General features: G+C 37.4%; 1 protein-coding gene across 5 annotated transcripts in view; it reads right to left on the reverse strand.

Moving 5' to 3' along the window:
- The window catches only part of SORCS2 (sortilin related VPS10 domain containing receptor 2), a 653,060-nt gene that overhangs the window by 114,082 nt on the left and 520,204 nt on the right, over positions 1–18,774 (reverse strand). For all 5 annotated transcript variants that reach the window (XR_012042835.1, XR_012042837.1, XR_012042836.1 and 2 more), the window contains 2 exons: positions 8,984–9,148; positions 4,200–4,273 (listed from right to left, as the gene is read on the reverse strand). Coding sequence is in view for 2 of the 5 variants with exons in the window: in XM_072863384.1 (XP_072719485.1) it covers positions 4,200–4,273; positions 8,984–9,148 (239 nt within the window). In the remaining 3 variants the exon portion in view is untranslated. The remainder of the gene's footprint in view (positions 1–4,199; positions 4,274–8,983; positions 9,149–18,774) is intronic.

The raw sequence follows: 18,774 nt of genomic DNA on the forward strand, positions 1-18,774 counted from the left end.
TGGGTCATATAATTCTATTTCTAAAGCAATCTCTTTGCATTCCCTCCTACAAATACACCAAGAACTAGAAAAAGTACTTATAAAGGTTGGGTACTATAACATCCCTTAAACAAAAATCATCACATTGGGGCAATACTGCATGGCCAGTTGCAGTTTATATGCAGCAGTAAAACTGGGCACATTAATCAAAGTTCCTTAATTTTAAAGCACAAGAAAATTAAAGCACACAAAATTAAAACTTTTCACATTTAAAAAAAAGGGATTTGAATCTTCCTAGCTAGTATTTATACAGAAATAAAAGATTTATTTTCTAAATGTTGATACAAAATGATTTTTTTTTTGTTTTGAATTATAGTGTGACTTCGTATTTCATTTTATTAAATTAATTTCAAATCCGCATTTCATGATTTTGCTTTGAAAATTAAAAAAGCTTTATAATGAACAATGTCAGGGCATTTATTTTCTGAACAGTTTTTTTTTCTATATTTTGATTTTTTCATTTCAACTTGAATGAGAAAACAATCAAAGAAAAATAAAGAAATTTCTAGAATGCATCTGTCTTGCAACCACCTTCACATCTATCTGCAGCCTTACAGCTCTTTTATTTTTAGAAAATAATAGACTAGAATATTTTCAGTTGGAAGGCACCTCCAACGATCATCTAGTCCAACTGCCTGACCACTTCAGGGCTGAGCAAAAGTTAAAGCATGTTCTTAAGGGCATTGTCCAAATGCCTCTTAAACACTGACAGGCCTGGGGCATCGACCACCGCTCTGGGAAGCCTGTTTTGCCTCCTAAGGTGCTAAGAGAAGACAAACTGCTATGAGGGATTAGTCAACTTTCCTTTCCAAAAGAATAAATGAAACAAATTGGGAAAACAGCTGGGAGGGGTTAAGAAATTGCCACACTATATCACAGATGGGAAGAAAATATTCTGTGCTCCTAAAATAGAGATGGTAGTATACACTTTCCACTGATATCAATAATCTTTCCATTAGTTCCACTATCATGAAAGACCACATTCCATACATTAAATCTGCAAAGATACTTAAGGGACGGTCCAGAACACTTGAAAAGCAAATAAAGCCTAGAAGATGATTTTAATATATTGCTTATAAACCTACAGTGTAAGATCTAAACATAAATAGTTTAAAATACTCAGTCCCTACTGACCTTCCCTTAATATAAATATATAAGACATTACATTAAATTAATTGCATTTAGATTTTCATTGAGTAAAAAAACATGCTTCTTCAGGAAATGCATAAAGATCCGGCTGCTGCTGGAGGCACAGGAAAAAATCGTTTTTACATAGCACAGGAAAATATTATGACCGATAATATTTGTAGTTACAAGGCTGAAATAAAAATCTTAGGCTGTATTATCAACCTCAGTGGCAAAGCTCGACTGAAATCAAAGAAGAAACATCTGCTAAAGATCTGCCTCGTGAAATGTTCTTGGCACAACCAGGCAGTATCAGCAAGACACATGCCCCTGTTTATAGTGAGATGTACAATTAGTTTGAATTCATTTCACCTATCTTTAACACATCAGATGTTATATATTGCCAAGAAAACAATACTGGACTTAGTGTCCTAATAGTTAAGGTATAACAAAGCCCTTATTCTTACATCTGTTGAAAACTACACAAATACTTGTTTGTATCTAGTACTTGGATAACTCGGGCGATGAAGGCCATAAAGTAGCGGAAAGTTTCATATAATGACAGAATAACTCCCACTGAGAGGCCATCACATCCAACCCTCCCCTTGCAGCAGATCCGTTATATATTGCAATGTCCCATATGATATTAGAAGTAAAACATATTTATGTATCTTTATTTCTATGGAAGTTTAAGAGAAGGATCATTTGGTACTGATGAGGCACTAAACTTCTGCTCCCAAATCCTTGCTGTTGCTGGCTGATACGTTTCTTGTGAGAAATCAGAATGGTCTATATACAGAAAAGGGGAAAACAAATACCTAGAAAATATTTCTAATGGTTATAAATGTACAGACTCTTAGAATTTATTATTCTTATCTGAGAAGAATGTGATGTTTATGAACAACCATGACTTTGAAGTACTACATGGGAGTTATTCCTACGGAAGCTCCGGGACGCTTCCCTGGTTGTGTCTGAACGATGTAAGGAAACATAAGGATTCTGAAACACAGCAAAATACAGACTTAATATTTAAACACTCACTTGCTGGCTTTAATTCTTGCGTCCAAAAAACATTGACAGATTGAGTCAGAGCAAAACTGACACATATTTCAGTGCTATGCTATGTTTTTCATAATTTAAGTGTGCTAAATATACCTAGACTCAGATAAGAAAAACATCATTAAACAAGTCTGCAAGAGAGAGGCTTCCACTATTCTTTCTTACCTGTTAGTGACTTTGATGGTTTTCAGACCTAATACATTTGAAAAATTTATTTGATTAAAGACAGAGAGCCACATGCCCTCCTGATTTACACCCTGTATAATCTTGCTAAGGAGAAAGGAGTTATAAGGCAGACATGACATTTCTGACCCACTGTGTTACTTCTAAATTATTATACCCTTTCACATAGTAGTTAAGAGACCTGTAAAGAGTATTGCCTATGAAACTCCAGCTGCTGTGTAGAAATAAGTTCTTCAATAAGGCTATATTTTGCAGGAGCAAGTAAGCAGAAAGTGTCAGGCTAACTCAAGTCTTTCAGCAGAAAAGGCTGAGACAAACTGGACTAAATCAGATGGGTGTTACTACAAACCAACTGCAGGCTGGTTTTCTAAAAGTACGGACAGTAAGTTGCAGGTTGAAAAAGAGGCACTTGGAAGTGCAAAAAAGCTCCCTTGATATGGCCAGGGATCATTACACCAACAGGGCAGCGGGGCAGGTGAGGTCCTGTGCTCACAGCTCTTCCAAACAGGGTTTAACCTGTCCATGTGTCCCTGTCCTGGGTGACAACCTCCCCCCCGGCCGGGTTCAGCAGCAGCACGCGTGCCAGCGCACCTTTAGACTTGCCAAGTTACATTTTGGGCCAGTGGCCAATGTATCTGTAGGTACCATAACAGCTCTGCATGCTTTGTAGCCTCCACACCAGCAGTTTAAGCAGGCTGGGGTTTTGTTTGTTTTGTTTCTCCCCAAGTATGGCCAGGATGAGTATCTATTTCAACTCGAGATAAAAGCAACTACCTGAAGAACAAGGAGGATCCCAGTATGAATGCCAAACACATCGCAAATCTTGCAACCAAGATCAGGTAAATCCATTTCAATACTGGCAACACCACTAGCAAGCCACAAAATATTGCTGAAAGCCAGATATTGCTCCATAGACACACGGATAATTATACTTTACGTAACTGACACAGATCAGAGTCCTTCTAGAACTAAAATCAAAAGTCATTTAGGGAATGGAAGTGTCTACCATGTTATGACTAATCCTGTAATAAAAGATACCAATTATTGGTAATGATACCATTATGCACAGTCCATACTTACACATGAAGTAAAATGTGAAAGCGGGAATTCTCTGGCTTTTTCAATAGAAATCAGATAAATGTCAAGTGTACAAATTGACCATTTTAAAATGCAAAATCAATTAAAAACACCATCAAAAGGTTAATTTTGGTGTAAAAGAAGTTATACACTTTTCAAATTAATTTAATTTGTATAAAAAACAGGCATTGATTTATTCTTCATTTTGTCAACCTGCTTAAATCATTTCTTAAACATTTTGAGAGACTGCAAAATATTTGAGCTGAGAATGAAATAATTTGATATATGTGTACTCGATAAAGTAATATTTTTCACCAGTTTCCTTAATAGTGTAAGTTTATATATGACTCCAGTTAATAGGTCTGATTCAACCTCTCTTAAAAAAATGTTATAGATTTTTCTCTGCAAAAAGACTGCTCTCCTTTCTAAAGATCAATTTCATCAGTAAAACGAAGAGCAATTTCATTGGACATTACAGCTCTCTAAATCTTGGGCTCCATAGATCCACACCTATAACCCTTATATGTGCTGACACTCAGTATGATCACTAGCATGAGTATGGATTTGCAATAGTGGACGCAGCAACACTGACATACTCAATCTGCAAAAGACTCCAAGGCTCGTACTCTCCCCATCAGTACCTCTGGAAACATCTTTCTTGATTAGAATGAAATACTTTTGCTGTTCATTTTTTATTTGGAAAATAACAGACTTACCAAAAAATATGATCTTTTGAAACTCGTTCCTGCAGAAGGGTCCATTTTTTCCCCAAGTCAATGGATACATAAACCTACAAAAGGAAAAAAAAAACCTTAAAATTAGATGATAGGAAACTGTTAATTATGTACATCTTCAAAGACAGGTCCCCTGTCACTATTAAAATGACAGACTGCACACCAGTAATAATAAAAAAAATCATTACCAGGAACTGTCTACAATGTTTTTCAGAGTAATAACCTTTCATAGAGAAAATCTTTTAAAATATAATCTATAATGAACAAAACTCAGTGACAATGTCTTCTTGTTTATGATGAAAACAATTCACAGTTCATTTTGGGTCAGATTCTTTTTTACCTCAGCATGGTTACACAAGAGGGATGGTAAAAGGACACTTTTCTTCTCCTTTTTCCCATTCATTGACCAAACAAGCACAAATATGCCCTTTATGCTTCGAGCCTTAATTTCATCAAAAATACTTAAGCCAGGAAGCCAATGAATTTAAAATTCTGCTAAAACAGGACCAAAAGATATTAGGGAAATGCTTAAGAGATTTGATGAGGAGAGAGGCACTTAAGGGCTTGCTTCATGGATACCAATTTGTGACCCATGAGAAATGGTCACTCAGCAGAGAGGCAGAAGATGGCCTGGAGGAGGACGACTCCAGCTCCACCTTCCCTCTGAACAGCTCACCCCTGGTATAAAAGGAAATGCTAATGAGATGGATGGATATCAAGAGTGCAGATGAAAGCTGTTTTCCCCAGAATAAAGTGGGATATAAAATAGCTATTCAAAAATTTCCCTCCTTCAGCATTTGCTTTCATAATGCGTTTCCTCTAGTTAAAACAGGAAATATCTATCGGACTTCTAAAAGACAGATTTAAAACCCCCTGCTGTCTGTATGCATTTCTTGTTTGATCCAATTTACGTATGATGGGTTTTCTCTTAATATCTCTTATAGGCAAGTAGAACCGTTCTTCTCTGATGTGGGAATAAGTCGCCAGTTCAGTCGCTGATTGTTCTGGGGGAAAGTCTTATGAGGACTAGTAGGAAATGTTTTTGTTTTAAAATGATGTTCAATAACAAATGAAAAAAAAACCAAAACCAACAAACCATGATTATGCATTATGTTTTGCTGAAGAAAACCAGCAATATTAATATGTAAAGGCAGAGGTAACTTAGCATAAGCTCTGTGAGTAAATTTGCTAAAATTGGAATTAGAGATAAAACAGTATTTCCCAGTTACTCTGCACTTCACAATGACTGGGCTTTGTTCCACTGCGTGCTCAATTCAAGCAGGTAGACTGCAGCTCAGGTAAGAAACTACAATCAGGACTCAGATTGCTTACTTTAGCATTCACCCAGTCAATAGACAGAAAAGATCAGGGATCAAAAAGTCTTCAATCTTAGATCTAAATACTTTACTGATGGGGCTGCAAAGCCAGGCTCCCAATTCACCTGCTAACTTTCTGATCTTAGTTTTATTAGGTGGGTTAGGGTTTGCTGCAACCAGTGTATTTTATAGCATATAGCTGAGAGCAGCCTCCTGGGAGGGAGGGATGTGGCTTTGAATGGGCTAGACTGTGCAGGACGGAGAACCTAAGCTGCTGCTTCAAAGATTTGTCACCACAGGCATTACAGAAAAGATAACCCATTGGTCTGACCGTCTTTCTAAAAGGGTGGACCCTGCTCAGCTAGTTACCTGCCTCAGCAGACTGCTATAAATCTGGAAGAGATGATCATTTAAGCCACTGCCCTAACCCTGGTGTCCAAGCTGCGAAGAAAGCCAAGAATTCAGAGGTTCCTGGCAAGAGCTATTTAGGATAAGGCACAACACTGGCACATGAACAAAGGGATGTAATTTTGTCATGGACGAATTTCAGAAGAAAATGAGAGAAGATTCCCGCCATTAGAACAGTGATGCCTGTGCAGTAGGGGCCAAAAAAGACCAAACCAAACTCAAACCCGCACCACCAAACCCAAACTACCTCCCCTCACACACATTTAAGACTGAAGTCTGGGAGCTTATGAATGAAGAGTTTGGTTTAGTGTAGGGGGAAGCCCTTGCAATCTTACTGTAAGGGAGAGTGAAGTAGGACAGATAAGGCATATTCAAGCTGAGAGAAATTTTTAACTGATGCACTATTTGAAATAAATAAAAAATAACGTGTAACTAACTTATGCACACATTCAACTCCCTTTAATTAAAAAAAAATGACCCATATGTATTTTAACAGCTACATATGATAAGAGTACCAAATGAGATTAGATATGAGATGAAAACAGTTATATTAGTGGACAGCTAAAATCTCCAGCTTCAGCAAACACGTCTAATAGATGTTGTAACTGTTTATTGCCACCTATGTAATAAACGTGTGGAATCACTTTTTAAAAAAATTGAAAATGCTTTTCTCAGTTTTGCCATTTTTTCATCCTTTCAGCTTCCAAATGAACAATGAAAATCTACTGCATCCCTGTCGAGCTTTAAAAAAAAATCTAGAAGCATTTATATAGACTCAGTGAATAGCTGATTGCTATTCATTATAACTGAGGTAGCCAGAAAAAGAAAGTATATATTTGAGGCAGTAAATAGATTAATCCAACCACATTGACTGGATTTGCATTCATTTATAGTGTCAGCTAGAGGCTAGAGCTTTATTTAAACAAAATCTAGGCTTCTGAATGAAAGAACCATGCATATTTTGCAATATAAAATAAGCCCTAAATCAAATCAGAAGTTGTGAGAAAGGCCGTGATGTAGACAGAGAAGGCTGATTGCTGTTTATGAAGGACATGATCCTGTATTCCTTGTATTTTCAAAAGTGCCCTTTTAATAAATCATTTGAGTTACAGGAGGTAACAGCTTCTCCCGAGTTTTAGATTGTGTTACATCCTGATACTACTTTCTTTCAGTGAAGGTAAAGTTACTCAACTCAAAAACCTAGAGTATACCATCTCCCTAGGCCAAATTCAGATCAACACTATCTCTCAAGACCATTGCTTTTAGTACAGTGACCTCTTTTTATGTCAAGTTGCAATTTTCATCTTCATCTCCTCCTCTGCCAACATCACTTCATCTTCCTCTCCCCGCTAGGCCAAATATATCAGAACTTACACAAAATTTAAGCAGGTTACTGACCCAGTTATAGTCAAAGGCATCCTTCATTCCTACACATCTTAGGTAAAGATGTAGGACTTGTCCAGTAAGTCTTTATGGTGTCACATTGAAAGCCTGAGAAAAGTCTATCAGACTGCCTAACCCTTCAAGCTAGCAATGCAGAGCTGTTCTTTACTGAATATTTTGTAGGTTTTTTTGTCCAGTCACATTTAAAATGTGTCAAGTAATAGTATCAGTCCATTGGAAGATGATCCAAGTAAAAATCGCCTGAAAACCTCCCTATCACGCATAATTCATCAAAACACAAAGCAAATGCTTCACCTGGTGCTCCTGCCCCCTTCTCTTTCCTGGCAAATATTTCTACCCACTTGTTGTGGCTGGTCAACTTCTTCAATACACTTCTTTGGACTCCTACACCTAAAAGTTTCTGCCATTTAGTTTTTTAAGACATTTGATCTTCTAACTATACAAAATTCAGGAATTATATCTAACCTCAGAAACAAAAGTCAAAGTGAAAAAAGAGCTTTTCATAAGATAGGCTTTTCATAACTTCAAGCTTCCCTGAAGTATTTTGTTTACATAACATGCATTCAACACATTTGTAATTGTGTTAGGATTTCAAGTTGAAGCTGCTAAGTAAAATTTTTCATGTAATTTGTGACTGAGTTTGGTTTGCTATATTTTTTATTCTGGTTCTAGCCTTATTTGCAAATGTCTGTAAACATGAATTGTTTTGGGATCAGCTATTAATTTATATATCCCAGAAAATATCCCAAAGAATGATGACTTGATACAACATCACTGAAATCAGTGCAGTATTTGATTGCAGCATAAAAAACTTCCTCCAACTACTCTCACCACCAAAATATAAACCTTCTGTGAAGTCTGACAAGGATTAAAACAGACTGGAGTTTATCTAATTTCAGTTTATAACAGGAGTAACAATGGAGGTGAGTCAAGACCACTACTAGGACCGGAATCAAAGCGACTTTACAGCTGCAATTTTGGCACCATGAAAAAGAGATGAACTACACACTTACAGACTGTGTGCTCACTCATCAGTGTTTAGCCTAACCCATCCAGAAAAATGACTTTATAAATTAACCAGAAGAAATCTGAAAGATGGTAAAAATTTACAAATCACGATACAACTCCTGAATCTGAAAGTGGTATAAACACATAATGAGAGAGAGAATTATTCTACATTTCTACAGATTCAGTGATTCCCAAAATCCTCTTCTGCTGTACAACTGTGCAGTTTACTTTATATTACTTTATTTTACATCCCACGAATGGCCTTTGGAGGCACTATTTCAGCTTCATTAACTTTCTACTACATTATAAATTACAGAGCAATTGCTTATGGTCACTTTCTAGGGAGGAGCACATTTCAGAGGTAGTATTTAACTATATTATACAGGAGGATAAATATTACCAATATCCATATCAACTGAAAATGCCAGGATTGAAATTACTGTAAAAACAAAGATTTGGACATGAATACAATGAATATTTAAATAAGCCTCTCAAAAAACAAATATGGTTCCCTTCTAGACAACTGATATTTCATAAAACCCAACACTAATCAGTGTAACAGAACTGTTTTATATCTCCTTAACACAGTAATTCTTAAATTTCAAACAAATCAGTATCTTCAAGCTTTACCTTGCCTTCCTTGGTATAAGCAAGTACTTTATCTTCTTCTTTTGGGTGAAAAAGGAGAGTTTCCACAAAGAAAGTAATGGCTTGTTTCTGGAAAGTGGCTCCTTCATCCGTGCTTATGAAAAGGCTTTGGTCACGATCATTATGGGAAGAACTTACAAGAATTATCTAAAAGACAAAACCGACAACATATATTCAGAAGACTGTTTCCTCTGTGACAGACAACACAGCCTTATTTTTCTTGTATAAATGTCAGATTTTGTACATACCTTACCCAGAAAAATTTTGTGGACAAGAAACTCAAAAGCATCTAAGAGATAAGGACTGCAAGGTCCTATTAATCTTCCCTGACCAAATCTGTGAATTCTATAACTTCTCTTGCAAATCACACCAAACTGATCAGACTCCTCATCTCTACTCAAAATGACTGCCTTGGAATTTGGTCCTTGGGCAAGGTTCATGAGGCCACATGAGAAAATCTTCAGACTAAACAAAAAAGAATTAATACTAGTAATGACTCATTTTAACATGTCCATATAAATACATCACTTTATCTAGCAAGGCTGCCTTTATAAATACTAAATGTAAAAATAATCACTGTTATATCAGAGGAATGACTCAGGAGAAAGAACTAGTTTATAACATCTCTCCGTTGCTTCACCATTCTCCTCCTGCTGATGCATTTTGGATAAAACAGCAATTCACTTTGATGCAGAAAAATATACCCATCAATTATTTGCACTTCCTTCTCAGGTCCAGATAATACCTTGACTCAAACACAGTAATAGCTTGAGGTGTCTCCTTGTGTGAACTTCATGTCAGGCTTTCAGCAACAAAGAAATTCTCCCCACATAATTTAATCAGAATTTTACTCTTTTCAACTTCTTCACCTTTTGCAGTTGGCCTGCATGTTATAGCATAGTTCTAAAAATGCCAATGTGAGGATCCATTTTTATTGTCTTTCCAGATCAAACAGGCCTAGTTTGCATTCAAAAAGATGCCTTTATCAACTGATAGCCTACAAACAAAACATGGATTTTCAAAGCCCAGCTGGGCTCTATTTGGCTCACACTTCAAAAACAATTAAAAAATAAATCTTGAATTCAAAATATATGTAGAATATTCAGCAAATGATGCAGAAGACACCACAGAATCCTGATCACTGTGATACAGTGACTGTAAATTGCTTACAGAGGTAAATGGCAATGAGTTATGCAAACAGAATTACAATAATGTGAATACAGAGAAGGAAATATATTAGACAAACAGTGCCATTTTTATGTAGCCACTTTTTCAGAGTAAAGCTGAAGTTAAAAATCTGAAATTTCTAATGAATTACACAGATATGACAGCTGGACTCAGCTTTTACTGCAATTGGTCTTGGGGGAAAAAACTATAAATACAACATTTGTAGATGCTCTAATTTGACAGGTTAGTTAACCATGTGTACTTGTACTTGAAGCACATACACAGTTGCACTAATTTCTGCATAGATTTCATATGCCTAAAATGGGGCACAAGTTGAAGTACATCGTTGAACAAGAGAGAGAATTGTACATACTTGAGGGTCCATGGTTCACCGCTGAAACCCCACACGAAGGCATATATTAAGCCAAACCTACTTCTATTAGCTGTGTGACTAGGTCAGTAGGAAGAGCAAGATAATAGCCCATAACCTTGCTATGATTTTGCATGTTTTTAATGCTATACTTTACCCAAGAGTAGGAAACTGTGTCATTTTTATTGGAAAGCCTCTATAAATGACACCTTCACAAATGCCACCTCTTATTCCTACTGGGTCCAATGGCTTCCTGTCCCTTGGTAGTATCAGTTTAATTTATTACTATATACACTCCAAGTATGCTGCTGGTGGCTGAGATATAGCGTACAAAGATTCTTGTAACACACTCATTTGGCAAGTTTTCTGTAGAGGACATGACACCAACCTAAAATTGAATGTGCTGTCTTGTGCCCTGTCCCTTTGCTTGCATCACAAGGTAGATGAAGAAGCGTTTATGCCCAGCACAGATATTTGTACTTTCTTTACCATGCTACCATCTGCAACAAAACATCTCGTTTTTCTTGGAAATGGATGAATTCAAACTATCTGCATGCTGAGCGAGCTACATAGCGCTCAGATCCTGACCAGATCACAGAAAGAAGGACCCGGTCCTGTGCTAAAGTAAACTCCACAAGCAAGGCTGCAGTGTGAGCTCCACAATTCTGCTGAAGCTTGTGTCCAGGCACGTCCTCACATTTTAACGCGTGCACAAAGCTGGTCCCGAGACCCATGCTTAGCTTGCAGTGTGTACAAGTCCTTCCATGCTGTATCACTAGAAGCAGTACGGCAGTAAGTCCCTATAGAAAGCTTAATATCTTTGGATACAGTCTTCTAGTCCAAATACAATTTCTGTAAATACCACTATCTTCATTCTCTCCTGTTAGTGTTTTTAAAAATGAAGACAACTAAGACAACAAATCAGTATGGCACATACTCCAGAAAAGGCATAAACGGCACTTGTGCAGAACGGTAATCTCTGGACTACAGCACTATTGTCCTGCTTTCTTTTTCTGGCCCAATAAATCTTAAGCTTCCAAAAATACCAGAATATTGAGTTCAAAATAATAAAGGAATAAGGTTTATAAATTCGGGACTGGTTTTCACTGTTAACGAGCCTTGAGTATAGGCATGTCTAAGTTTCATAATGAGGACCCAAGGGAAGCTTGCAGAGAACATCATTCTAGAAACTGAAGTCATAAGAAAAATGCAAACACGCTGTGATATTTGCTAATGCTATCCTTCAGAGTTAAAACTATGAGAAAAAAAATAGCCTAAAGATTGTAGACATCTAAGCATATATGGCAGAGGCCCTAACTATACTGTTACCCACACACACATCGTAATTCATTTAATGAAATATTTCTGAATTTCACTCAGTGTTCTGATTTATATTTCAATAGTTTAAACTGATCATTATGTGCCAGGCGTACAGATTTGCTTCCCACAGCTAACACACTGGGTGCTCAGACTTGCCTGCTGGCTAATGCTACTTATTGAGGAAAATATTCCAGAGTAAATATTATACCCACATTAAATGCTTTCCATAATAAGTTTTATTTACTTTGTAAGTGGAACAAATAGCAAAACCTTCCTGCTAGCAACTGATGAAGGGACACAACTGGGACGTACTATCTGGAGAGCTGACTAACAGTGATTGCTGAGGGTTTTAACTCAAAATAAACAACTACTTGCTTGAATAACTGTGTATCCAAAAACCTGAATAGATTTTAATCACATCTAAATTTCACTTAAGCTTCTTTTAAACAACTTTTTACAGAGCATTTCCCCCCTTGTGAGACTCTTCTAATTTTTTTTTTTAGTAAATTGTAACTTCATATTATGCTGCTTATCCCTGACCTCACTTCTTACTCTCCCATCAGCTAAATAAACCACAATAATACGTGTGGCTACATTCAGATCAGATGTAAATCTACAACTTCCAATAGTTAAGTGGAGGTAAAATAATATTTCAAGGAGATGAACTATCCCATGGATCGTAAAGAAAATAAGTAGAAATAGGATATGGTATAGATCAACAGGGAGGAAAGCAAAAAAGATTTCTAATAAAAATGAAAAATACTACACCATGCCAACATATGAATTAAAACATTAAAAAAATAAAGAAAAGCTATGCTTTTCCTCATTTCAGGAAAAGTTAGTGAGGCAGGAGGTAATAGAAAAGCCAAATAAATCTGAAAATAACACAATTAAATCCATTTATTTAATCTATATTTCAGGATTCATTGGCCAACGTGCATATCTAACCATTCCCTCTACTTGGTGGAATCACAATCTGAGCACCCAAAGGATAAAAATACTCTGACAGCTTAGGCTACAGTAGCTTGCATATCATACTTCTTCCACTATTACCATGAAGACTTGGAATAATCATAGTGATTACTAGGGAGTCTTAACTGTAGATTTGGCAGCAATTCAAAGCTATGCTGTAATTTCAAGTGGCAATAAACACAGGACATTAACATGCATCATTTGCACTGTGTCTGAAATATAACCCCCCTCCCCTCAGTTTAGGTCCAATCAAAATGTAAACTCAAGATAAATTTGATCTTAATCAGCACTTTCTCTAAAACAAGGCAATCTTCTAACATATTACAATTGTGCTGTCTCTTTCAGCTTCAGCAACTGATCTTAATTTGAATTCTAGCTTTTATTTTCCTTTCCGTTTCTCTAGTATTAAAATAGGAAAAAAAAAAAGTCAAAACGTCCATCACGAAGAAACTTCTAGACTCACAGCATCTGGCTTGCCATAGGAGATTTCTGCAGTAAGTGGTGAGAGAGATGAGACACACCATCTTTTAATTCTATAATCCTGCATACAGTCAGAAATCAAGACATCTCATATTCCTGCGCACTCTAAACTGACCTTGAGGGAAAAAACCTCCTTTGGGCCGAGTAAGAAACCAAAACATGGAAATTCTTCATTAAGCACACAGCAGCCATACACTGAGAGGCCAAGCGTGCCCAGGAACCACCTACACCTCTTCAGTCCCCTCCAGTAGACTGAACTCCCATTGGGCATAGAGGATTTGGCTATGGGGATTCAATCCTAAAGAGTGCTTGACTCACTCCAGCAAAAACCTGAATGATGCAAACTTATGAGCCATCCCCACTAAGGTCAATTAATTTCCGTTAAGAACATGTAATGTTAACGCCTAGATGAAGGTTCTCGTATTCTTCTTCATCTTGTCTAGATGAAGACAAGGCTGCTGGGCACAGGGTAGCACCAAACTCTTAGTGATACCATCACATAAACCTGCACAGCTATGTGAGTTTTGAAGATAAATATTCTTTGTAGCAGTACTGCCAACGTCAGGGCAGTATTTGTAGAGCTTCACAGCACTACAGTCACATCCTCAACATTTTTCAGGTTAAGTAACTAACTCATCTCTTTTTCTTGTTTTTACAATTTACATTATTTATGTGTTATTAGATACGCTTGGCTGATACAGAAATTACTCTAGCTCCTGGTCCCAATTGTAAATGAGATGTTGCTTCTCAGACAGCATTCATAAAACACACAAAGTGGACTGCCAAGGGTTATGATTTTTATCTTGGATGGTATGAAAGACCTGATAACTCAAGAGTGGCAAAGCTGCAGAATGAAACATAGTCCCTTTACTCTCACAATGGTAAAAACAATATCTAAAGAATCAACCCAGGGTAATTCCAAGCAGAGAGCAAAATCAAATGCCTTCCAGATACCAGTTTAATCTTGTAGATTTTCCCTGCAAGTTGCACCCAAAATCACTCCTCATAAATGTTAGTTATTAGTGAATCTAATCACTAATGAATTGCTGAAAATTAACAAGAGCTAGAAAATCAGCTTGTGTGCAACTGAATTGCATAAATGCACATTGATGGAATACATATATATGTGAATGTACGTACATCCCAGAACAGTATATTACTTTTCACAGTAAGCATTCACAGCTTCCTCTGGACTCCGTATTTACTTCCTCTTGCATAGCGCCTTTCAAGGGGTCACACAGATGCATTTCAAAACACCAACTAGTCTCTATGAGAACCACCATAAGGAAAGGGAAGGTTGGAATGTCAAGGATGGCTCCTGAGAAATACGCGCTACACCGATCACCTAATCTCAGGACGCAATCAAAGGCCATGTGAAGCAATCCTGGCGGGGCTAATGAAAAGCATGTATTACAGTTTCGTCTCCCCTGTGTTGTGGTCAGGTCATTAATCATTTGGAATATCACAAGTGAAGCTGTAATATTATTTGTCTAGTACCAGTGATGTATTAGGCACTTTGGGATGTGGAGTGAATATTAAGAGGTTAGGATCTTAAAATGAGCTGGTTACCAACTGGAGCAGTTGGTAACATGAGACCTGCTGAAGAAGGAATGAACATCAGAGTTAGCACCTTAACAGAAAAATGTGTTCAGAACAACTGGATGGAGAACAACTGGCTCACCTTGCAACTAGGCAAGCCTGAAATTATATAATCCGATCGTAAAAGGAAATAGTTTTGAAATAGTTGGCTTTTCTCTAGGGCATTCACCATAGTGGAATCAAGTCTAAGGGTGGTTACATATCATAATAATGAATGCTCACAGAGGAACAGCTACGAAAGTTCTGACTGATGTTGATGACCAGCCTGAAAAATCCTGCCCTGCTGCACCTGTTGGCAACCTGTATATATCTCAATCTGCCTGATCTCTATAACTGAACACCTCAAAGATGCTGACTACGCCAGCTCTCTAGGGGATATCAGTTACAGCTCAGTTCTTCAGTCTTCATATTTAGAGAAGCGTCGGGTAGGATAAGCAAGCTGATCACTACCTCTTCCTCTGCAGGAACAAATCTCATCTATCTGTAACCTGCTGGAACCAAAAAATTGTTGCCACTTGACTAGCGTGGCAGGCCGAATTTTCATGAGGAAAGCTCTGTTCAAAAACATTTCAGAGCAGTAACTCGTGCTGCCTGCCCAAGAATTCTAAAAATCTGGCACATATTAAGCAAATTTGGTATTCCTGCAATATACTGAGAGAGGTAGGAATATGCCAAAGGTCACAGTAGAGGGAGAGGAGAAACAGTACTCAACATCTTCATACACAGTCCTTTCTTTAATAGCTAATTTTTCTAGTGTTATTTGCACCTATCTTGCAGACCTAAGATACACATACAGTGTTTATCTTCTGCAAAATACGTTGGTACTGTTATGAGCAAGTAATTAATGAATAAGGAATATCTTTAATATATTCAGTGGCTCTCTTGGCACAGGCTGAACTTACACTGAGAGGAACAGAAGCTTTATTAGGTACCTAAGGTTGACATAAAGGAAACTAATACTATTTGTTATGGATAATACTTTTTTGTCTCTGTTTAAAGTGAAAACAGAAGAGTCCTTTGGTCTTCCTGCAAGGTCCAATGTTAGCCTGGCTATTGCTAATTCTTCAGCAGAAGTGATCATTTAATGTACCCTTTGTACAGTTCCTACATCTAAAAAGAGCAAAACTTAATGTTGAGATGTTTTGTGGGATGATCATCATATTGATATCTTTACATATTCAAATGGTTTCATTTAAAATTATGCACTCCAGTATACCAGGAACTAAATCAGACAGCCTTTCCCAGTATGCTCAAAATCAGTTTGAGCAGGGAACAGCACTGGGGGAGGCATAGCGCCAATTCTTGTCACAGCAGGGGAATGTTCCCTAACCAGGTTTTATATTTCCCATAAAAGAAGGACATTTTGCGTGACTTGGAGGAAAAAAAAAAAAAAGGGGAGTTGGATTGCACAGCAGAATAGGCAAGTTTCACTCTTTCTCACCAACATCTCCACAAACATTAGTATTTCCCAGACAGAACAGGCACACACTGATCTTTTTAGCTTGGGCATTCACAGACTAATCTAATTCAATAAGTTATTTTGCAGACCTCCAATAAACCTGCAAATACTTTCTGCCTGAAGACATCACAGAGCAAAAATATAAAACAACGCTTCCCAGACAGGATAATGGATGCACAACAAATTACTGCATATATCTGTTCATCTGATTTAATGAAGAAACAGGTCAAACAGTTCCTAATCGCCAGCCATTAATTTGTCGGCAGCAAAAACTACACTAAGCTCAAAGAGAAATTACATGGACAGTAATTAGTGGATGGGGAGAAAATATGAAGGACAGAAAGGTAGTTGTGGTGGTTAAAAATATCAGTCATATGGGATTGATCAGGACCTCATCGGCGTGTGTAATAGGTAAAACACTTGTCTGCCTTAAAAATATTACAAATGTGCCTTTTGGTCTTTTATTATGAAACTCAGTTCTATTATAAGGCTGCGTAGGAATTTTCTGGGAAGACTGGAAAAGGGAGCTCTCAAAACATTACCCTGGGGAATTTAACTTTGCACAAATTGTCCCCTCCAATCCCAAATAGTGAACAGGTTCCTGGCATTCTCACAGCCAAAGGCCATCCCATAATGTTCCCAAGATATCTCTAACACCAGTTGAGGCACCAACTTCAAGCACCTCTATTCCTCTCTCAATTCTATAGAGCACTTCTTATGGAGATCAATGTACTTAACAACTCTGTTACAAAACATAAAGCATAAGTAGCATTTTCCAAACTTGGAGATGTGTGTGTATATATATATACATATATATATGTGTGTGTGTGTGTGTGTATACATCTGTAAATACACACAGGTTCATGCAACCAGATGGGCTACATCCAAAGTTTCTGAAGCAGCTGGCTGAAATCTGAGAGCTTTGAAAGGCCCTAGTGATTGGCAGAAGAGGTTCCTGAAGAGTGGAAAACAATAAACATCATGCCCGTCTTAGCATCATCTACAAAGTCTCTCAGACGCCTCAGATTTTGAATTTGTCCATTCCCATATCTAAAGGGGTAGCTGGCACTACGAAGCAAGTTGTTAAAGTCCTTACCCTTCAGGAAGCACCTGCTTCCTTTTGAGAACTGTAGGCGCTCTCCTTAATGGGGGTCTGGGTATAGTTAAAGATTGAACAGCTCTTCTCTCCTAGACCACAGGGGAAAATACAAACCTGGGGGAAAGGGCTGTGTTGAGCAAGTCTCTCATACATAAGGCACAACTGATTATGTGGTTTCGAAGGGGAAAATGGAAGGGGGAGAAGAAAGGGAGGCAGAGCAGCAGAAGCAAGCCCTGGTAAAACAGTAATAATTTTTCACTTGAATTTGGCCATATCTCCATTATGTAGGCTACAAGGCTTAATTATAAAAGCTCTTACTAGTGAAATATTTCCCCTTATCTTTGATATCCAGTCCAAATGGACTGGAAAAAAGCCCTTGAAAAGCAGAAAGGAAATGTCTTTTAAAGTAATTTTTGGTCCCATTAGGGCAAATCTCATTAATAGAAAAAGGACTTTACTGAAGAATAGGGCTTTTATATTCGGAAGCATACAGTAGCACTGTGCCTGATTCTAGCAGCACTGTAGATAATAAACCTTTCTCCATCAGGGCTTAGATTTTTGCAGTTGTAAAGTACCCATTTTATATTGAGGTAGGGTTTTAGTAAATGCACATACCTGGCACTCATTGTGCTAGTTTTCTCCAGGTGTACTTGGGATGGGTGTTGACTGGAGCTTCTGAAAGATTATGTATAAAACATTTTTTTTCTATTGAAAAGCACTGTTTTGCCATAACTGAAATGTAATACTGAAAACTTCCATCAGAAGATTTACCAGCATGATTCCTAAGGCCCATGAGGGAATTAGGGAGAGAGGGTATTCCTTCTGGGGCTGTTCCACCTTATGCACATAGATAGAAAATATTTGTTGGGGCAGAGACACTGACTTTGTGGATCAGTTGCTAGAGCACTCACATGTGTCGTTGCAGGAATAAGTCTTGGTATCTCCCCAGCTGAATGCTGTGATTACTAAACCTTAGGCAGTTCTGTCCATATTCTCATATATATGAGAGAGAAAACGCTGTACGTCATCAAAACCAAGACAGAAATAGAAACAATGTTCTTTTGCTCATTTGCTAGATTGGTAAAATTTAGAGGCAAGGGTTATTGTTTCTATGTTTATTCCCAAACGTGTTATTTTGGCTGTTTTTCAGTACGTTTTAATGAAAAGTTGAAAAGTGAATAGGAAAGTAAATTAAATGAATGCAGAAACATTTCTACTAATCCCCTTTCTCTCACTTTTGCTAACATTTAATCCTCGTGAAAAGTTTGTAATTAACCCAGGGGATTTTTTTTTTTTTTAAACATAAT

Source organism: Ciconia boyciana, chromosome 5 (genome assembly GCF_034638445.1).
Source record: "Ciconia boyciana chromosome 5, ASM3463844v1, whole genome shotgun sequence".
Classification (NCBI taxonomy): domain Eukaryota; kingdom Metazoa; phylum Chordata; class Aves; order Ciconiiformes; family Ciconiidae; genus Ciconia; species Ciconia boyciana.